At 58.4% G+C, this 21,005-nt stretch overlaps 2 protein-coding genes across 2 annotated transcripts; one reads left to right on the top strand and one right to left on the bottom strand.

Annotated features, from left to right (window-relative positions):
• Positions 1–21: 21 nt before the first annotated feature.
• On the top strand, positions 22–10,492 carry LTK (leukocyte receptor tyrosine kinase). Its single transcript, XM_004421993.3, has 20 exons — positions 22–2,268; positions 2,833–2,976; positions 3,089–3,260; positions 3,739–3,889; positions 4,034–4,180; positions 4,399–4,555; positions 4,631–4,813; positions 5,656–5,754; positions 6,150–6,302; positions 6,739–6,834; positions 7,124–7,322; positions 7,845–7,935; positions 8,074–8,138; positions 8,329–8,458; positions 8,554–8,651; positions 8,793–8,885; positions 8,988–9,089; positions 9,194–9,328; positions 9,404–9,494; positions 9,595–10,492. Exons 1-20 carry the CDS (start codon positions 2,226–2,228, stop codon positions 9,922–9,924), a joined length of 2,679 nt encoding a protein of 892 aa, XP_004422050.1. The 5' UTR covers positions 22–2,225; the 3' UTR covers positions 9,925–10,492.
• On the bottom strand, positions 10,078–19,244 carry ITPKA (inositol-trisphosphate 3-kinase A). Its single transcript, XM_004421443.3, has 7 exons — positions 18,707–19,244; positions 12,595–12,691; positions 12,293–12,509; positions 11,948–12,152; positions 11,618–11,719; positions 11,260–11,331; positions 10,078–11,143 (listed from the first exon to the last, which is right to left on the bottom strand). The coding sequence occupies exons 1-7, from the start codon at positions 19,193–19,195 to the stop codon at positions 10,940–10,942; spliced, it is 1,386 nt and encodes a 461-aa protein (XP_004421500.1). The 5' UTR covers positions 19,196–19,244; the 3' UTR covers positions 10,078–10,939.
• Between the last annotated feature and the right edge of the window lie 1,761 nt (positions 19,245–21,005).

Here is a 21,005-nt window from a genome sequence, read left to right as displayed (position 1 = left end):
AGGACTACTGTGAGAGAGATGGGAGAGGAATCATGAGTGGGAGGTGAAAATTGAGTCCACATCTGGGATAACAAAAATGTGAGTCCCAGTTCTAGAGTGGAGCCAGACCAGGGCAGTGCTCTTGAGAACAGGGCCACTTCTGGAAGGACTCTCTCTGCAGTTGACTTGAAGTATAGGTGTGCTTAATGAGGTCAGCATCTTGTCTTCTTGTGGTCCCCTGTTTCTATCAACTGCTGTCCTGGGACGTGAAGAAGCCAAAAATCAGACTGGTGCAGTAGCTGTCTCTTAATTGTTTAGGTAGCAGTACCGTAGACTGGGTTGCTTATGAACAACAGAAATTTATTTCTCATGGTTCTGGAGGCTGGGAAGTCCAAGATTAAGGTGCTGGCAGATTTGGTGTCTGCTAAGGGCCAACTTCCTGGTTCATCGACAGCCCTCACATGGCAGAAGGGACATGGGAGCTCTCTGGGGGCCTGTTTTTATAAGGGCGCTAATCCCATTCCACCCATGAGAGTGGAACCCTCCTGACCTAATCACTTCCTGAAGGCCCCACCTCCAGATGCCCTGACACTGGGGATTAGGTGTCACTGTATGAATTTGGGGGCACACAAACATTCAGTCTATAGCACTGTCCTACAACACCCCTTCCACTGTGGACTTTATTGGTGGTTAGGCACAGGCTGGGGAGGAGTGGGTCAAAGCATAAACTCTGGTTCATCACTTCATCTTTCTTTTGGTAGAGTTTCCAGGTTGTTGTTTTGTCTGAATTCTAACACATAAACTTTCTTACAGTGTCATTTGCTGTGTGGAATTACTTACCATCATTGTTTTTACAGGTCATCAGGGTGAGTGCAGAGTGCCCTGTCAGTAGGTAGAGAGAACCCACTCCCCATAAATGGAGCTGCTGAACACAAAACTATACAATAGGTTTTATTAAGCGACTACTATATCTGCAAACAGCAATAGTTCTCAAGCTTATCATGTGACAAAACTCATCTGGAGAGTGTGTTAAAATGGATTGCTGGGCTCTACTACGAGTGTTTCTAATTCAGTATGTTTAGGCTGAAACCCAAGAATTTGCATTTCTAACAAGTTCCCAGGTGATGCTGCTGTCCAGGACCAACTACACTTTGAGAACCATTGGCTGACAGGGACCTTGCAAAGTAAATTCTGTGACCTCAAAGTGGGGTGTCTACAGAGATAAATAGGGCATGGGGACCAGAGATTTTACAAAATCACTGTTATGTCTACACCTAGCACTTATACTCAGAGACTTTACCAAGTAGCTAACTACTATAACTTCTTTTTACCGGTGTTTTATAGTAAACGCAGGCCTCAGTCTTCAAATTAGTATTTTGAGCACAAGAATGAGGACCCCAGACACAATCACCTGAAAGCTAGTGGCCCTCACAGTTGCAGGGTGCCTTGTGGGTTACAGAGGAGTTTCTCTTCATAGGATTTTCCAGGTGGTGAGGACATTGTCTCCGAGCAGTTGTGACCTGTGCACCATCACCCGTTGACTAGGGATGCTAGTACTAGCATTCAGAGCTTCTGACATCAGGTCTAGGACTTCACTTGGCTTTCACATCACAGTAAGAAGTTGTGCAGTTAACACAGGCAACAGAATTGTATGAGGTGAACCCAGAGATCCATGTTTCTGAGGGTGTCGGCAGGTTCAGCCTGGCAGTCACAAAGGCACTGAAAGACACAAGTAATGGCAAGTAATGATGCTTTGGGGCAGTTTAAAAAGTACTTTCCATGTGTTATCACCACCCCCCCCACACACACACAACCACCGCTGCCGCCACCACCAGTGAAGCGCACACCCGCCTACTCCTGATGTGAGAGACCTAGAAGCCCAGCAGGGTGTCTGGAGCATGGCGTGCCACTTTGTCACGCTTCTGCCTCAAAAGTGGTGGTGGCTTCCTCCTCTGCCTCATACGCACTACGTTCCCTGGGGCAGCCAGCAGCAAACCCAGTGGCTAGAGACAGAGAGCCCTTGGGTGAAGGCGCTGCAAGCTCTGTTCAGGAAGCATGGGGACCTGGCTGCCCACATGCCCCTCCCTTCCCTCCTTGGCATCCCAGGGTCTGAGGTGGGTGTGGCCAGGCCGGCTTTAGGACCTGGCGGTGACTAGAGAGCGGCTGTACACTGCTATGAGCGGCAGTCTGGACCGAAGTGGCAAGATCTGAGCATGCATCCCTAGCTGCAGTGGGCTGAACAGGGGATGGGCCGCCCGGGCTGGCTGCTGCTGTGGCTCGGAGCCGCAGGTAAGTGCCTTCTGGCAGTCAGCGAACCGTCCAGCCAGAAGCACCTTCCTAGGGTTAGGGACGGCGGTCGCGACAGACCGAGTCCCAGTGGCTCCTCCAGAGCCTCCACCCCTCGCGGCCAAAGCTCCCAGGTTCGTGTTCCGGGAGGGCATGCTGAGAAGCGCGGTGAGTGCCTGAATCCGAGGACCCGGATCACGCTTGGGAAGGAGGGACAGGCCCTGGGGTCTCAGCACCGCCCGTGGGCGGAACCACCACGCTAAGTCAAGGAAAGGATGGGGGCCCTGCAGGACTGAGCTCAGTGCGGCCCCCAAGTCATCCACTGGGAAGGGCTCTCCAGGGGAGAAACTTGCAGAGGTATCAGTGGGCACCCCGCGGGGCCTCGGCGACCAGAGTTGGGTTGTGGCCGGCTTCCAAGCGCTGGTGTGCACTGGCTAGGTGGGGTTAGGGGCGTGGCCGCGAGAGGCAAGGGCTGGCTGTCGAGAGGTTATATATCGCTTTATTTCCCGTCCTCCATTAACATCCTGCTCCCTCTCCCAACGCTGCTCTCTCCCTGTCAACTTTCAGGCACAATTTTCTGCTCCAGCTCAGGATCCCAGGCGCCTTTTCTGCCATCTTCGCTTCTGCCGCCGCCAGCTCCAAGGCCCCGGGTCCCGAACGTCACCGCCCTGCTTAGCGGCTTGGAGCCAGCCTCTCCCCTAATTCCCCGAGGTGAGCTCCGAGCTCCTTCTCCCTTCTCCGCTCACCACGCCCAGACCTTTGGGCCGGGGGGTGGGGGGGGGGACAAGTGCTCTATGACCCTTTCCTCCCTCCCTGCTCCCAGGCACCCAGGGGCCCTGGCGGTTCTCCACCTGCGGGGCCAGTGGTCCGCGCGGGCCCACACAAACACAGTGCGACGGGGCGTACGCTGGCAGCAGCGTGGTGGTGACAGTGGGGGCCGCCGGGCCTTTGAGAGGAGTGCAGTTGTGGCGGTCGCCCGGCCCCGGCCAGTACCTGTAAGTGCGGAGCAGGGAGAGAGGTGGGTGGAGAGCTGGGAGTCGGAGGTTCTGCGGTTAGAGGAACGAAGGCCACATGCGCACCACATTGCGTCTTAGGGCATACCGCAGCGACCTGCGGACTGGGCGACCTTGACTGTCCCTTCTTCCAGCGGAACCTGGGGAAGGGCCGAAATAGTCGCCACCGAGTTAGCTCGTCCCGGAGCCTGTTCCTGTCCAAGCAGAGGGCCCCAAACTAGCGGCGGCGCCAAGGGATGGCTTGAGCCTCCCCTATCTCCATTAAGCCTCCTTAAAAAAGTGTAAAATGTAATTTTTTGGTGTGCAAACCTAGTCTCTCCATCTCTTCAAAATCGACTACGGCCTCTAAGTGCCTCAGATAAGAACTTCTGGGGCCACCTCTGTCACCAGCCTCTACCCCAGGCGGGCGGCCTGAGGACCGATGGTCGAGGGCTGTGGACTCAGCGCCCGCTTTCCGCAGGATCTCCGCCTACGGCGCCGCGGGCGGCAAAGGCGCCAAGAACCACCTGTCGCGGGCGCATGGCGTCTTCATCTCGGCCATCTGCTCCCTTCGTGGTGGGGAGCCGCTTTACATCCTCGTGGGGCAGCAGGGAGAGGACGCCTGTCCGGGAGTAAGCGGAGCCTGTGGGAAGGGGGCGTCTGAGGCGCCGCAGGGCGAGGGCAGGGTGGAGGGAGGCGCGCTCCTCGGTGTTCAGACATCAGCCCCGCGAGGGGAGGGTCCCGGGTCCGCTGATTCGGGCGCGCGGTGCCCGCAGGGGAGCCCGGAGAGTCAGCTCGTCTGCCTAGGAGAGTCTCAGGCCGCTGAGGAGCACGCGGCGACCGATGGGACCGAAGGTGTCCCAGGGTCGCGGCGCTGGGCAGGAGGTGGCGGGGGTGGCGGGGGCGCCACCTACGTCTTTCGGGTACGTGCTCGCCCCCGCTGCGGCCACTCGCGCCCCCAGCGCTCAGCGTCGGGGTCCCAAACCTCTCCCCGCGGGCGCGCGCACACGAGCTCTCCGTACCGGCCTGGGGGTCCCCAGATCCCGGGGGCTGGCTGGGAGCCCCTTGCCTTACTCCAGCCCGGGTGGCGGGAGCCCTCGCCCGGTGCCGGGTCCTCACGTGACTGCCGCTGGGCCGGTAGCTGCGCGCCGGCGAGCTGGAGCCGCTGCTGGTGGCGGCCGGAGGAGGCGGTCGGGCCTACCTGAGGCGGCGGGACCGAGGCCGGGCTCAAGCCGCCCCTGAGAAACTGGAGGACCGCTCGGCGGCGCCCGGGAGCAGCGGGAGGAGCGGGGCGGCAGGTGAGGGCGCGGGCCACGGGGAGAGGTGGGCCTGCTCCCCACCCCGCTACCAGCCGTCCCGCCGTTTCTCCGCAGGTGGAGGGGGCGGCTGGACGTCGCGGGCCCCGTCTCCGCAGGCCGGCCGCTCCCTGCAGGAGGGGGCGGAGGGCGGCAGGGGCTGCGCCGAGGCCTGGGCTACGCTGGGTTGGGCCGCAGCCGGAGGCTTCGGGGGCGGCGGCGGGGCCTGCACTGCGGGCGGAGGCGGCGGCGGCTACCGGGGTAGGTGCATCGTTGGGGAGGGCAGCTGGGCAGCCCTGGGGTGAAGTGAGGTTAGAGCCTTAGAACAGGCCGGAGTCCCTCAAAAGGATTAGCGGGAAAGGCGTTGAGTCCCGCTCCAGGCCAGAGCAGGTAGAGAGCTCTTAGAAAAGGTGGTCACATAAGTTGCAAATCACACGTGCAGACAGGACGCTCTAGATTTTATTTAAATCCAGGACCTCTTCCATCACAACACGTCCCCCCCTTGTTCTGCAGCAGTCCCAGGAACTTAGAGCTGGGCGAGTTGGCAAGCTGGGCAGGGAGGCAGACAGGCAGGGATAGTTTAAGTAAGAAATTCTCATGTGGTCTCTGAGTCAGCATCAGCACCACCTAAGAAGTTGTTAAAAATGCAAATTCTCAGCCGCCCTCCAACCTACTGAATCAGAAACTCTAGGGGAGGGTCCCACCATCTGTGTTTTAATCAGTCCTCTAGGTGATTCTAATACACCCCAGAGTTTGGAAACCACTAGTGTAAAGAAACAGAGCCTTTGAGTCTATCTGGGCTGTGCTGTTCATAAGTACTTTATACACATCATCTCCTACACATTATCACAGAAATGGAATATGTGGGTTGGGCCTCTCCCATTTCATAGCCCCCCCAGCCCTCGCCCTGACTGCTTGGCTCCCACTTGTGAGCTGGCAGCACCTGTATTGTAATGCTAGTGTGGAGAAGCTACACTGGGGTTTCCACCAAGAGACTCCAGCTTCCCCACTGTTCATAAGCCAGTTTTCCAGCTGTGAGGCAGCTGTGTGCCCCTTCCTCCCCGCATTTTGTAGCCAAACCTTCTATCACTTTCAATTTCCAGGGGGTGATGCCTCAGAGACTGACATCCTCTGGGCTGATGGGGAAGATGGAGTGTCCTACATACACCCCACCAATGAGCTCTACCTGCAACCTCTGGCAGGTATTGGCCCCTGCCCCTGACCTTTCAGCCTGGCCTAGCCCTTTTCCTCAATCCCTGAGCCCACTCCCATCTGAGCCACCAACTCCGCACTGTGAACTACCTGTTCTTGCACAGCACAGGAACATTTGGGACCCGGGCTGTCAGTTGGATGTCGCTTGGAGCATTCTGGGGCACTTGCCAAGTATCTCCTTGCCATGAATTCTCTTTAAATACCTGCGAGCTTAAGGATCCCTGAAGAGGGAGTGTGCAGGCTTGACAAAAGTCCCCCTCCCACCCACCCTTAAATGCCAGGCACCACTCCTTGTTCCAAAGTCCAGGGCTAGAATTAACCATGTAGCTGGAAAAAGTCTGTGTGCTCCCCCCTCACCCTGCAACATCAGTTCTTGTACTCATAGTCACAGAGAGCCATGGTGAGGTGGAGATCCGCCAGCACTTCAACTGCAGTCACTGCCTTCTCACTGACTGCCAGTGGCAGGCAGAGGTCTGGTGGGCCGAATGCATGTGCCCAGAGGGCATGGAGCTGGCTGCAGATAACATCACCTGCATGGGTATGTCCTGCCTTTGTCCAGGGTCTGGACTCCTGGGGCCATGGGCTGGGAGGAGCAGTAGGGCATGGGGAAAGATGCCTGCTATGTGCCAGGCACTGTGTTGGGTGCTGGGTGGGGGACTGGAGATGCATCAGTGCATGCTCTGCCTTCAAGGAGCATGTAGGCTAATGGTCTAGTGTGGGAGGGGAGATGCCTGTCTACATCTATATCTAGATATCTGGATCTAGAGCTAGATCTATCTCATGGGGACAATTGCCATGGGAGGTGTCAAGTGTTTTAGGGGTTCTCAGGAGGGAGAGGTTGTGTTTGTCCAGGATAGGTGGGGAAAGCATCATGGAAAAGTTAACTCTTGAGTTGTGTCTTGAGGCGTGGGTAAAACTTGGGGTGGAGAGATAGAGAGGAGCTTCCCACTGGAGATGTCTCTCTTTCTTCCTAGACCTGCCCACCCCCCAAGGCCCTCTGGTTCTGATGGTGGCTGTGGTGGTGACCTTGACACTGAGTTTCCTTATGGTGTGTGGGATCCTGATTCTGGGTATGGAGCGTCCAGCAAGCACGGCTGATTCAAGGCTGCCCATCTCTCCACTGAGCTGTGATGGGCTTCTGTGGGGTCTCAGGGGCAGCCATGGCTGATTTCAAGACCCCTACTTCTAGAAGAGCAGTGGTGGACTCTTCTGGGATTCTAAGAGTAGAAGCAGCTGGGGAGACCTGGGGAAAACATTTACCTTAATGGGCATCTGGAGAGAGTCCTGGTCAGGGGGAAGCAAGGCAGGGCAGGTCTGATGGGCAGGTAGAGAGTACGCCATTGTCCCTCCCATCCTCAGTGAACCATCAGAAGTGGCAGGGCCTGTGGAGGACAAGGCTGCCAGGCCCTGAGCTCGTCGAGCTGAGCAAGCTTCGAACCTCCACCATCAAGACAGCCCCAAACCCCTACTACTGCCAGGTGGGGCTTGGCCCGGTCCAGTCCTGGCTTCTGCCCCCAGGGCTTACCGAGGTTTCCCCAGCCAATGTCACTCTGATCAAGTGAGTCCTCCCCCTCCTTCTGAGAACCTGTGCACTCTAAATCCCTCTCCCCCATCCTGCTCCCTGCTGTGGTGAATTATGGATCCTAGAGAGCATCTGGCCCAAACTCCTTGGGTAGAGGAGATGGAGGCCAGAGAAGCTCCAAAAGGGAAAGTAACTTGTCCAAGGTCAGCTGTCATCCCCAATTCTGGGATGGTAGGGACCCTAGAACATGATTCCTTTGGAGCAAAGGTTGCCTCCACCCCAGGATGTCTGCAGGGACCCAAGGGAAGGCCTCACCACAGACTCCCACCCCGGCTCTGACCCCATGCCTGCCCTCCTTTCTGCCCTGGGTCTGTGCTAGACAACATCGCCCCTGCAGGGCTTGTACTTGGGGATATGCCATGGTGTAGAGCGAGCTCAGATCCTCAGCTAGGGCCAGCTGGGCATATGAGGGGAAAGGGAGGTAAAGGAGGCCCTAGACCCTCTAGGACCCTTCCTGGGGCCCAGCCACCCACTCCCTTCCAACCTGTCTCCCTGCAGAGCCCTGGGCCATGGTGCCTTTGGAGAAGTCTATGAGGGACTGGTAATCGGCCTTCCTGGGGACCCCAGCCCCCTGCAGGTGGCTATCAAGGTGAGACGGGGTGGGACTTCTGGCTGTGGGTAGGAGAGCAGGGCTCCATGGAGGGAGGAACAATTGCCAGCACTAGGGTCAGCCTGTCTCCCTGAAGAGTCAGGGGAGCTCATGAGCTCTGTGCTCTTTTCCTCCCAGACCCTGCCAGAACTTTGCTCTCGTCAGGATGAGCTGGATTTCCTCATGGAGGCACTCATCATCAGGTGCACCTGGGCCGGGGGCAGGGGTGGAAAGTGGGAGGGAGGCACCAAGAACTGCCTGCAGGAATAGCCTCTCTTCCCCCTGGGGCTGAGAGGTAGCAAGTCTAGGGACACAGGTCCCCTCCGGTTTTGTGGAGCCTAGAGCATGGTTTCTCTCCCTGCTGGTGTTGGGGTATGTGCACCACTCGCTCAGCAAGTTCAGCCATCAGAACATTGTGCGCTGTGTGGGGCTCAGCCTCCGAGCTGCCCCTCGCTTAATTCTGCTGGAGCTGATGTCTGGAGGGGACATGAAGAGTTTCCTGAGGCACAGCCGGCCGCACCTGGTGAGTCCCTTCTCCCAGCTCTCCAGGCCCCTCTAAAGACCCTGACCATGTGTCCCCAAACCTGCATGGACTGATGCGCCCTCTGCCCAACCCAGGGCCAGCCATCACCTCTGGCCATGCAGGACCTGCTCCAGCTGGCCCAGGACATAGCCCAGGGCTGCCACTACCTGGAGGAAAATCACTTCATCCACAGGTTGGGAGTGATCTTGGTTCAGGGGACCCCCAGCCTAACTCCCTCCCCAAGGAACAGCCCTTCCACATAACTTTTGAGGAAAAAGATCAGGGCTGGAGCTTCTGAGTTCTGGTAGTGATTTTTTTTCCCCTGACTCTGCAGGGACATTGCTGCCCGGAATTGCCTGCTGAGCTGCACGGGGCCTAGTCGAGTGGCCAAGATTGGGGACTTTGGGATGGCAAGAGACATCTACAGGTATGGGGCCTGGGGAGGTGGGGAAGGCTGCTGCTCGAGGGGAGTTTATCAGCACCCGGATGGCATTCGAACAACTCATCACTCCCCTCCTCCCTCCTGTAGAGCCAGTTATTACCGCAAGGGGGGCCGGGCTCTGCTGCCAGTCAAGTGGATGCCCCCAGAGGCCTTCCTGGAAGGCATCTTCACATCCAAGACAGACTCCTGGTGATAACATGCCCTCCTTCCTCCCCTGCCTTGGGCCACCTCATGTGAAGGAAGGGGAGGCTGCGCCTGATGGGCTTCATTTGGTGCCCCTACTTGTGATGCAGGTCTTTTGGGGTGCTGCTCTGGGAGATCTTCTCACTGGGCTACATGCCCTACCCTGGGCGCACCAACCAGGAGGTGCTGGACTTTGTCGTTGGAGGGGGACGGATGGACCCTCCCAGGGGCTGTCCAGGGCCTGTGTGAGTATGAAGTGTTGCCCAGAGAAGGAGGTCCTTCACAGCCATGGGTGGGCACGAACTCCTGCCTTCTCCCAGGTACCGTATCATGACCCAGTGTTGGCAGCACCAGCCTGAGCTGCGGCCCAGTTTTGCCAGCATCTTGGAGCGCCTTCAGTACTGCACTCAGGTGTGCCCCTGACCTGCCCTGACCATCCTGGTCTTGGGGGTCAGCAGGGAAGACATAAAACAACACTATGGCCCCCTGCTCCCCTACCCTCCCATTACAGGACCCTGATGTGCTGAATTTACCCCTGCCAATGGAGCTGGGGCCCACTCTGGAGGAAGAAGGAGCTTCTGGGCTGGGGAGCAGGTCTTTGGAGGGCCTAAGATCCCCACAGGCCCAGGAGCTGAGTCTGGAGAGCTTGAAGAGCTGGGAAGGGAGCCTTCTTGGCCCCTGGCTGCCCTCTGGCCTCAAGCCCCACAAAACCAGGGGCCTCCAACTTCAGAACCTTTGGAATCCCACCTATGGCACCTGGGCCCCAAGGGGCCCTGAGGGTGAGGACTCAGGCATTGATGGGAGCAACAGCTCCTCCCTTCACTCCTCCTCAGGCTTCTAGGTGGCTTGTTCTTCCAGTAGCCTCTGTCCCCTGCAGTCTGTGCTGCGTGTCTGGGCCTGTCTCAGGACTTTCCATCCTGGTAACCAGCCCCAGGCCACCCCAGCCTTTGATCTTTGTGACTAGAGGCCACCTGCCCCCCCCACCCCCCCAGGTTTTGGGTGGGGCGTTGAAATTGCCTCCTGCAGGAAGCCTTCTCTGGATTGCCCTTTCCCCATGAGCGTCCTTCACCTGGGCAGCCCCCAACCCTACAGATGCCTTTAATAAAGAGCTCTTATCTTCTCCAGTGGTCTGAGTGGACATGAAGGATGCAAGGGAACTAAGAAAGACAGGACCTTGGGGCTGGCCCTGGTGGCCTAGTGGTTAAGTTCACCGTGCTCCACTTGGGTGGTCTGGGGTCGGTTCCCCAGCATGGGTCAGAGGGCATGCTGTGGTGGTAGCTCACATACAGAATAGAGGAAGATTGGCAACAATTGTTAGCTCAGGGTGAATCTTCCTCAGCAAAAAAGAGGAAGATTGGCAACAGATGTTAGCTCAGGGCAACTCTTCCTCAGCAAAAAAAAAAAAAGAAAGAAAGAAAGAGGGGACCAGAGGAGGGAGGGGATAGGCCTGAGTTGCCAAAGCTGGTGTCTTTGTTTTATTGGGAAGGGGAGTCCATTGTAGTGTGGGCGGTTAGACCAGTAGATCTAGTGCCTGCGAAGTAAAATTCGTTATCTGGCCTCTCTGGAGGGGTATGGAACCCCTTCAGAAGAGCTGGGCTGAGGAAGAAGCCCATTGTCCCACTCTACCCCGCCCCCCCCTTAAATTAGTGTCATCAGCTCTGGGAACACTGGGGCTTGTATGGGGGACAGCCCCCGGTGCGTGCAGTGCGTCCCATAGTGGTTGGCACCTGGCCCTGGTAGACCGTGTGAACCTCCCCGCACGGCGGGGTTTCAGTCTCTTGCCCTCATGCTCTTCGGGGACGCAGCCTCAGGTCCATCTGTCAGACCTGCCAGTCTGCGCAGACAGAGGCCTAGCCTCATCTCTGGGCCAGGCTGGCAAGGATGCCAATGAGATTGTCCAGCCCCAGCAAATAGCCGTCCTCGCGGTTGCCCTCCTCCCAGGGCCGCCGGTGGTCCAGGGTCTGGCCGTCGGGGAGGGGCGTGGTCTTGCCGAAGTCGATGAGCCACACACCGGCGCGATGGCAGTGATCATGCACGAAGAGGAGCGAGCTGCCTATCACCTGCCGAGCCCCACAGGGTCAGGTTACGGGCTCTTTCCCGGAGCAGCCTTCCACCCTATTCCCGCTGTAGAGCCCTCAGAGACCACAGACTCAGCACCTGAGCCTACCCCTCTTACCTCGTGCCTCCTAAAAAACTCAGAGACCTCCAGGGTGTCCCGGATCTGCTGCAGGCGGTTCAGATACCTCCTCTGGAGAGGGTAGGGGAGGAGAGGACGAAAATTAACTAAACACTAATTGAGCCTCTGCTAATATTAGGGGCCACGATGCATGCTCGGCTTGACAAATACCGTGGTGAGGAAGACAGGCCCCCACGTGGCGCGCAGCCCGGAAGGGAAGGAACGTACAGCAATTACAACAGTGCAATAAATGCTACCATGGGGGTCACGTAGGCAAGGGCACTAGACCGGATGACCTGGGGGCACCCCTCGGTTTCAGGCTCCCCAACACCTCAGGGTTCTAGGATCCGGTGCTCACCAGCACTTCCGCATCCCCTTGCACAAACTCCTCGAAGACGCGAATCACCTGTTCCCGGCTTCGCGTGGTCTTGAAGTCGGTGCTGCAGGAGCCATCGGCTTTCTGAAGGAGGTGGGACAGGAAGCGTCAGGGACCCCATACCCACCCGAGGGGAGAGGATCAGGTTAGAGCAGCAGTACCTCCCGGGACCTTGGCTGCCAGGGACAGCGAGACGGCTGCCAGAGGGTGCCTCTTCAGGGGGTGGGGGTCGACAGGAGGGCAGACACCGCGCGGCGGGGCTGGAGTGGAGGAAGGGCCGGGGCGGTGCAAAGCGAAGCGGGCCTGGCTCACCTTGATGCCCTCGATGCGGAAGCCGAGCGTGGTGCTGGAGCTGATGCCTTCTCGCCACTGCATGTAGCGCGGCTTGGTGACGGCGCGCTGCGCGTGCTCCTCCTCAGTGGGCGCCGCAGGGTCTACTGCCAGCATCTTCTTGTACATGTCCTTCCGCAGCTTGGGCCGCTCGCGGGCTTTGGTCAGCTCCTCTTCCAGGTAAGTCCTACGGAGGCGAGGCAGCGGCGGGGCATGAGCGGGCGCACACCCGGACCCCGTCGAGCTTGGCCTTGGACACGGGTAGAGTGCTCGCCCCAGCCCTGGGCTCTCGCCGGGTCCCCGCCTCGCCCGGCAGGGCCCGCGTACCTGATGCCCATCTTGCAGTCAAGTACGCAGGGCCCATCGAAGCCGTCGAGCAGGTCCTGCAGCTGCAGGTAGCTCTCGCCGTCGCGCTCCACCACGCCGTGGAAGGCAGGCACGCAGCCGCGCAGCGCGTCCGCCATGAGCCGCGCCAGGCAGTAGCGCTCCGGCTCCGAGCTGCGCTTCAGGATCAGCCCGCTGGTGCCCGCCGCCTTGAAACTCCCTGCAGATGGGCACCGGTTAGCGCTGCCTAGTCCCTTCCTCCCCCGGGCACCCACCCTCCCCACCCGCGCCTGCCCCGTGCTCACCTGTGTGCCCAGCCAGCTGCACCCAGGCGTAGCGCTTCTTGAAGGGGCTCATGACAGGCAGATTCACCATGGTCCGAATCTTCTGCCAGTGGCTTCTCTGAAAGCAACACAGTCCGGGTCTGCATGTCAGCGTCTCAGCAATGCATGAGACGCTGGAACAAGGTCTCGCCCTGCCTCACCCCACCCCACCCCACCCCACCGCAAGCAGCTAGGGCCCGATGATTCGTTCATTCATTCATTCACTCAAGGAAAGTGTATTGTGAGCCTGTGTGGCGGACACTGAGACAGGCACAGGGTGGTGACAGATATCCAGCTTCTCGAATGTGCTGAAAAGAGCCCTGGACTTAGTGTCAGAGGGCGACCTCAGGTTTGCAACCCAGTTCTGCCGCTCAAAAGCTGCGTGGGCACGTTACTAAACTGCTCTGTCCAGGTTTTAGAACTTTTGTGAGCATGAGAATCACCTGATTCTCACCTTGTTAAAAAATGCAGATTGTCAGGATTACCACAGGGAAATTCTGAGTAGGCCTAGGGTGGGACCAAAAATTTGCATTTCTACCAATGCCTCAGGAGATTCTGGGGCCTGAGAAACAAGCCTCTGGGCGTCAGTTTCTTCATCTATAAAATGGGGAAATAACCACTCTCACTGGGTTGTTGTGAGTAGTAAGTGAGACTTGAGTATAACAGGCTCCCCTCCCCCCCATTCCTTGGCATGGTGCAGAAGCCGGACAAATCTGGATTATTGATTCATTCACTTGGGACAATCGGTTCTTCTCATTTAGGGATACAGACAAACACAGAAACAAACCTTTACAAAGGCCCAGAGCAGGGAGGCCAGCCTGGCAGGGTCTGGAGAAAGGATGGCTTGGGACTCCCAAGACCCTCTTGGTATCCCTGGATGCACTATCACTCCTTGCCACTTGGCAAGGCCCAGGGCACCCTTGCTCTTGTTCTGGACCCAGAAACTTGAGCTTTGAAAACAGGATGCAGGGCTGAGGACTTGTCATCTTAGGTGAAACTGGGAGGGAAATGTAGATGTTGGTGTACCTCTTGCCTCATAACCATTGCTTCTGGCCTCCACCCAATCCTGAGAATATCTCACACTCGGGACCTTTCCTCTTCCCACCCAGAACTCATCAGTCCTGTGTCTACTCTCTGAAGTACACAGGTTTGCTCATCCAAACTGTGGGTCTGCTGCCTCCTCCCAGGGGTGCCCGCCTTGTAGAGGAATTCCACACGTGTGCCCCCACAGGGCTGGAACCCAGAACTCCAGCCTTACTGACCAGAGGGAGTTCCAAGAGGGAGAGGGAGAACTGTGGCAGTGGCCAGAGGAAGGCTGCTGACCATACAGCCTTTTCCCATGGGATGGGAAAAGTTAGTATGGGGTTAGTGACAGAGCACTGGATGGGGAGTCAGGAGTTGGTTCTAGCCCTGGCTGTGTCACTTTCTAGCTGAGTGAACCCAAGCGAGAATTTCATCTGTGTGAGCCTGTTTTTTCTGGGAGGACATAGCTGCTGCCATAACCCAAGCCACCACTTACTGACCGCCTACTGCACGCCAGGCACTTCTCATCCTCCATCAGACAGCATTGCTCCTGCTTTCCTACTGAAGTCTCTACATGGCACACTAGGCTGTGATCACATGTCCAATCCCCAGGTATCTGGGGGTGTAGCCAGAAGCAGCCCACTAGAAGCATGACATCTCTTTCAAAACTCCCTTTTTACTCTTTAAATATATGCAAGGTTTGCATTATGCTGCATAATAAATCCAAGTTTTATTATAAAACTCCCACTTCCAAATCCTCAAATAAAATTCCAGGAAGATGTATGTGCCATGTGTATTCAGTGTCACCATCCTAAACCTCTTCTCCCACACAGTTTGAGAATCATGATGATGATGATGATGATGCATATGCACAGCGAGTGCATGAGGTGGTAGCATTATTGCCATTTTACAGAAGGAAATCAAGGCTCAGAGGAGTTAGTCCCTGCCTCTGGCCTCCCAGTCGCTGGCTTAAGGTCTCTACCAGCCTGACCCCCTACCCATGTTTCAATTGCCCCAGGAGGTTCCAAAGTCCATGCTACCACCCTGACTCCCTTTGGGTGTCAAATGGAACCCCACAAGAGAAAGAGCTTTGTACAAGGTGAGGAAGATTCGCTCTGAGCTAACCTCTGATGCCAGAAGCCCCAATCTTTCTCTATTTTGTATGTGGGTCACCACCACAGCACGGCTAATGAGTGGTGTAGGTCTATGCCCAGGATCTGAAGCTGCAAACCAGGCTGCCAAAGCAGAGTGCACTGAACTCAACCACCAGGCCACGGGGCTGGCCCCTGGTGTGAGTGTTTTGATCTCTGAGGAACCACTGAGATCTGCCTGGGAACCCCTCTCTGTTGACTGGACACTTTTGCCTTCATCCAAAGGAATGGGTTTAATGGTGGGGCTTTGGGCAGCCTTAGGGGCCTACTGGCAGAATTTTGGGGACAATGGGACTAAAACGGACTTAGAGGGTACATCTAGCTCTGTAGCCACTGCAGTGGAAGAGGGAACCAGCCATGGGTTAGGTGAGATGGGAGAACTGCATCATCCTTTCTTCTGGGAGCACGTGGGAGCAGTGAGTGGGGCTGGAAGGTGGAAGGAGGGCCTGGTAGAAGAGGATTTAGTACCTGCAGTTCTGGGCTACAACTCGCCCTACCCCAATTTTGTGAGGATCATATCAGCCAAGAGCAGCAAAGACTAAGGCTGGCTCCAGCCATGCAGGTTACAAAGGACTTTCACACCCATCACATCATCTGAGCCCTCCCAGCCACCTCCTGAGGTTGGTATGACAAGATTTAGCTCCCCGGCCAATAATGGATATGGTCAGACATGGAAGGAGTTGATGTCATGGAAGTCACTGCCGTCTGTCTTCCGTCTTAGGGAGCTACCTCCTCTAGGGAATGTAATGCATATAAAGATGCATGTATCCAAAAAGGCTCCTGGAGGATCACTCATCGGTGGGTGGGTGGGGATTTTAGCACATGAACAACAGCAGGGGAGATATTTTTGAGCAGGTAAGGCTTTATTATATGGATATCAGAAAGCAGATTTATTATGTTACAGAGTAAAATCTAGCTTAAAAGAGGGCCGAAGCCCCATCTTCTGGCCCAGCCTACTCCCCACAGAAGTTTGGGAAACCAACTCACAGCCAGAGGCTACCCAGCATCTAGAGGCAAAAAGCCCAAAAGAGCTGACTGTGTGAAAGAGTCTTTGATGAAGTCACAGGAGGACCCTCTGATGATTCCTCACCCCTGGGGCTGACAGGGAGCCTCTCTCTCTGGGCAGGGCTTGGCTGGACACTTGCCTCAGACTCTCCTTTGTCTAAGCTCCATTTAGAAGCCCTGAGGACTCCTGCTTCTTATATCACACCAGATACTCAGTGTATCTTCCGCCAGAAGGGACCCTCTGCTGCCTTTGGTACTCATCCACATACTCCCTGACTCACACTAGCTACCTCTGGTCATGCAGTCTCTACCAGCCCAACCCCCTTCCCACATTCTCACTGCCCTATCAAACTAGCACTCCCTGTGGTGGTGGTGGTGAGAGCAATCAGTTTAAATTTATAAAGTGATTTGCACTAAGGTATGAGTGACCCACGACTTCACCCTCCCAGGGGCATTTGCTTTTTAAAAAGGAAATCTGTTAACCTAAATTCTGCTCTATAATTAGCGAGAAGTGAAGTGTGGGAGTTCTGAGTCCAGGACGGCATGGCATCCAGGTCTCCTTACCCATCCTGGAGCACAGAGAGAAAAGAACCAAATGAACAGGAGCCAAACACCCTCTCTTCCACTAGAGCAACACCCGAAAATTGTTGTAAGATAAAAGCAAGGCCTAGGAATACAGTCATGCCAGCTGCCCTTGGGGATGGGCCCCCAACTCCTCTCCTGACCTATCTGGGTTTCTCTGCCCACAGCTGTTCCCTCTACCAAGGAAAAGGCCTCCGGAGGGAGGCAGGCAGGCTGCCCAGTCTCAAGGCAAGCTGTGCGGGGCTCCTAGGAGGAGAAGGGGAAGGATGTATGTGCCAGGCAGAGGCAAGGTAGGGCCTTCCCCGGGCTCTTTCTGCTCCGCCCTATTCCTGTTACCCGCCCAGGCCCGAGGGTAAGGGGCTGGCGAGCTGGGAGCTCCCCGAGCGCTGCCGCAGGACCCTTCCCCCAGGTGCATCCTTCACGGTCAGCCAGCCGGTGGGCTCAGCTTTCGGCCTGGGGAAGCCCGACAGGCAGCCTGCCCGGGCGCACTGTGCCGCTCCCGGACCGGCCGCGAGGCCAAGACCGCGCCGGGCCCTTCCACGCGGACGCAGGCGGCCTCTGTCAACAGCCCCTGGCTTATCTGCCGCCGCCGTGGCTGTTTGCCTTCGGGGAGGCCCCGCCGGCTGGGGGTTGGGAAGGCCTGAGAGACGCAGCCTTGGAGCTGGAAGGGCCCTCAGCGGCCATCTGCTCCAGCTCCTGGCCGCGCCGGGAGACAGCGAGGCCGAGGGTGGGAGAGGCCGGCCGAAGACGCCCAGGGCACAGCTGCGACTGGTCCCCGGAGTCTTGACCCCCGCCAGGCTGCCTACGTTGCACGCAGGCCTGGGCCGGGGGACCTCCTCTGCCTTCGGGCGGAAGGGGGAAGCCGGGGGCTGCCTCCGTGGCGCCCTTCCTCCTGCGCCCGCCTCTCAGCTGTCAGAGATTTGAGCGGGGAAGCGGGGGACCCAGAGCTACTGCTCCATATTTTCGGAGGAGGTGGGGAGGGAGGAGTCCTCTCATTGCCCCACATTCCACCTCCTTGGAAACCCCTTGGCGGCACCCGCCCCCCTACATGGGCCAGGGTTGCACTGGGAACAATCACGGGTCAGGGGTACACTTAACCCCCGTGGAGAAGATAGGGACACCCTGCACCCTACACCTCGTGGCGGGGTGTGTTCTTGCTCTGTGAGACTTTTTTTTTTCTCTTGTGTCACTTACAAACCATGCAGCCCTCTGGGTAATGTTAAGTCTCAGGGGGTAACTGAGTCACAGATCGCCTGCAAGTGGTTACAGTGTCTCCCCCGCCTCATCCAATCCGAGAGTGCAGCGGAGCCCGAGTCCAGCAGGCCTAGGCCGCGCCCCAGTGCTTTCCCCACAGCGCCCAGGCAACCCCGGCGCGCGGCCGCGGCTCTCACCGCCCTTCTGGGCAGGTCCGGAGCCACCAGAGCCTGAGGGGCGCCCTTCGCCTCTCTCTGCGCTCCAGGGACACTTGCATAACGTGGATCTAGAGCAATTCCTTCGCGTTGACTGTGGGTAGTTAAAGTACTTGGCCTTGGTTAAAACGAGGGGGGCCAGGACGGCTGTCCTGGGCGCGGCACACCCCTAAGGGGCAGGCACCGGGAATGACTTTACCGCACCCTGACCTGTGTTATCCGAGGGTCAAACCTGGCCCCGGAACATCCAGGCTACCAGAGGCGGAGATTAGCAGGCTGATCCCGCCCTTTCAGCCTCAGTTTACTTTCTTCCAGGCCATAATTAGGAGCAGTAAACCGGGGAAGGCTGCGTTCCGCTCCCTGTCGGAGCTCCCAGCCCCGCGCCCCTCCCTTCCCTGCGCCCAAGCCTCGTGCGGGCGCCGGGAGCAGACGGTGGCGGCTCCCGAGCAAAGCCTGGAGCGCCGCTCCACTCCCACTCAGGAGAGGGAAACCCTGGCAACGGCGGGGGTGGGGCCGCGGCCGGGAGAGGGGGCTGGGAGAAAGGGAGACTCGTTCACCCCTCTCCCTGCGGGAGTTCGCCGGTCAAGGCCAAGCCCCTCCGATCCCTCCGGCCCCACCTCGCAGCCAGCAAGTCGCGCTCCCTCCTCCCCACCCGGTCGCTATGGCCGATCGCAGACTCCTCCTCACTCTCCTCAGACGCCCCAGGACCCGGGCCGCGACCCGCCCGTGGAACCGGGGTGAAAACTGCCGAGGCGAGAGGTCGGCCTGGCGCCTCCCTCCGAGCCCCATGTTCCTCCTAAACAGCGAGAATCGGACCCTCCGCGGAGGGCGCTTCGGGAGGAGTCGGTCCTCGGAGAGCTCAGAGCTGGGTCCCCAGCGAGCAGCCCCCGCGCCTGGCGCCGGCCCCGCCCCCGCGGCCCGTACCTGACCCAGGTCCTCGCCGGCTTCCAGCTGCACGTTGCCTCGGCTCCGGCTCTCGCTGTCGCTCAGCAGATCGTCCTCCGAGTCCTCGGGCAGCGACGAGGAGCCAGTGGAGGAGAGCGACGAGGTGGAGAGGCGGCGCGGCTGTTGCAGGTGCGACGAGCCCACGGCCGGCAGAGACCCGCCCTCCGGCTCCGGCGGCCCGGGGCTGGCCGGGGGGACGTCCGGCTCCTCGGCTGTCACAGTTAACTGCGGGATCACCGGGGCAGGGGGAGCCCGAGGAAGCCCATTGGGAACCTGTCCCCCACGCCGCTTGGCCCCGCGGGCCCGGGGCTCCCCTGCGGCGGCGGCGGCAGCGACCGCGGCGCAGCGCGCCTCGAAGAGCAGGCGCAGCTCCCCAACACTCCGGCGCGGGGCCCGCTCGAGCCCCGGGCTGCAGGGTCCCGCGCCTCCCGCCCGCGCCATGCCCGTCGGGCCCCCGGGCAGTGTCATTTCCCGCACAACAGCCGCGGCGGAGCCCACCAGCCCGCGGCGCGGCGGGGACTGGAGACGCTCGGCGCCCCCGGCTCGAGACTGCCCCGAGGCGGAGCCTGCGCGGCCGCCCGCCTGGGCCCCGCCTCGGCCGCGCCCCCCGCCCACTCCTTTCACTTTCAGAGAGAGCGCGGGCTTCCAAGCGCCCCGGCCGGGCAGGGAGGGCTCTCTGTTGCTCCTCGGGTGGCCGGGAAGCCCGGACCTCGTGCGCACAAAAGCACTGCCCGGCCCTCGCGGCCTCTCTGTGCCCGCCCTCCAGGAGACGGGAGGGGCCGCTCCGCCCCCGGGCCCTACTGTCTTCCCTGACTTTGGGGCTGGGAAGGATTCCTCCCGGCGGCTCCAAGGGCCCTGACCCCGCAGGGGAGGAGCTGGTCTTGCTCTTGCTCTCCCGCCCAGTCCTTTCCGCGTTCCATCCATCCTGGGCCAAGGCTTCCAGGTCTCCGGGGCTTTCTTCCACCCGGGGCTCCTCCAGCATAGAGGTTAAGCCATCGGCTTCCCAAAGAAGCCTCACCCCAGAGCGTGCGCCCAAGTGGGGACTCTGTCCCGGGAACGAGCTGAGGCTTCTTCCCCCAAGTTGCTCACTCCCCGACGGGTAGAGAACAATGTCAGGGGCGGGGCCTGGATCTCTACCCTTGTCCCTGCGGCAGCATCCCTGGCTACTGGCTGGTGGGGACTGAGCCTTTCTTCCTCCCTTCCTTTTGGAGTTCGGGGTTTGGAGTCTGCTGTGTGGCTTGTAAGCAAGTCATTTCACCTCCTCGAACTGCTGATTCTCCTCGCGAACTGCTGATTCTCCTCCGCAGGGTTGTTTTCCACTGCACGGGATTGCTGTGAGAATAAAATAAAATGAGATGTGAAGTCTCTAAAACGTTAGCACAGTTTTAGTGTGGGTGGTAGAGCCAGTCTCAGGTCACCATGCTCTACTTGTGATTTTAGGCAGTCTCTTCACCCTTCCCAGTCCCATTTCCTCACCTGTGAATTTAGGAAAACCTCACTTGACCCAGAGTTGTGGCCGTGAAACTGGGACCAGAGCGCTGATGTTGGTGACGTGTTTCATACACTGCAACGTGCTCATCGGTGGCATCGTTGTGGTGGGGTCTTGGCCACTTTACATGTTAGTGGTCAGCTGAACTGCAAGGCTGCTTTGAGTAGAAGGCAGTATTTCACCGTGTTTCCTGTCTTCCCCAAAATGCCAGGAGTGAGGATCCCTCATCAGGGGCCTGGTGCCTAGGGATCCTTGTGGGTCCTGTGGGGAGAGAGAGCCCCCAGAACGATTGCCTCTGACGCTGATGAAGGCCAAAAGGAGGAGCTTTCCTTCCCTCATCTCCCTTCAGCCAGGATTCAAGGATGGGCCAGGAGGAGAGAGAAGGAGCATTCAGAGCGAGAATGGGAAACTTGAGCAAAGAAGAAAGGAGAAGATCCTGGGGGAATTGATGAAGAAAGTAGGAGTAGAAGAAAGAGTAGGAGAGGGAGAAGAAACTGAGGGAATGGAGTGGAAGAAAGAAGGAAATACGAGAGTTTGACTACTTGAGTCCTCTGTGGAGAGCCTGGGGAATCACATGGCTACCTTCTCCAGGCACAGAGGTCTGGAGGAGCCTGTGTGTGAGGGTGTACTCTAGAGCCTGAGGGCCCAGGAGCACCCATGTCTCCTGCACTCACTTCTCTCCCTCCTTTGGAGCTACCCGGGGTGCCGGGGTCGGGGGAGTCAGCAAGGACCTGTCAGGACTGGAAAGGTGGGGAGGGAACTGAGAGGAGGGAATGTGGACCGCCCACA

This window comes from Ceratotherium simum, chromosome 3 (assembly GCF_057802395.1).
Source record: "Ceratotherium simum simum isolate JZ-2026a chromosome 3, ASM5780239v1, whole genome shotgun sequence".
Taxonomy (NCBI): domain Eukaryota; kingdom Metazoa; phylum Chordata; class Mammalia; order Perissodactyla; family Rhinocerotidae; genus Ceratotherium; species Ceratotherium simum.
The sequence above is the reverse complement of the archived record's forward strand: the minus strand, read 5'-3'. Positions and strand labels throughout refer to the sequence as shown.

Bases quoted from the DNA above. Each gene is read 5' to 3' on its own strand.
- ITPKA (XM_004421443.3), bottom strand. From the start codon at position 19,195: ATGACACTGCCCGGGGGCCCGACGGGCATGGCGCGGGCGGGAGGCGCG. The intron at 12,153-12,292 runs GTACGCGGGCCC...TCGCCTCCGTAG, and splicing joins GACTGCAAGATGGGCATCAG to GACTTACCTGGAAGAGGAGC. The intron at 11,332-11,617 runs GTGAGCACCGGA...TACCCTCTCCAG, and splicing joins AAGGGGATGCGGAAGTGCTG to AGGAGGTATCTGAACCGCCT.
- LTK (XM_004421993.3), top strand. From the start codon at position 2,226: ATGGGCCGCCCGGGCTGGCTGCTGCTGTGGCTCGGAGCCGCAG. The intron at 7,936-8,073 runs GTGAGACGGGGT...TTTTCCTCCCAG, and splicing joins CCCTGCAGGTGGCTATCAAG to ACCCTGCCAGAACTTTGCTC. The intron at 9,090-9,193 runs GTGATAACATGC...CTTGTGATGCAG, and splicing joins ACATCCAAGACAGACTCCTG to GTCTTTTGGGGTGCTGCTCT.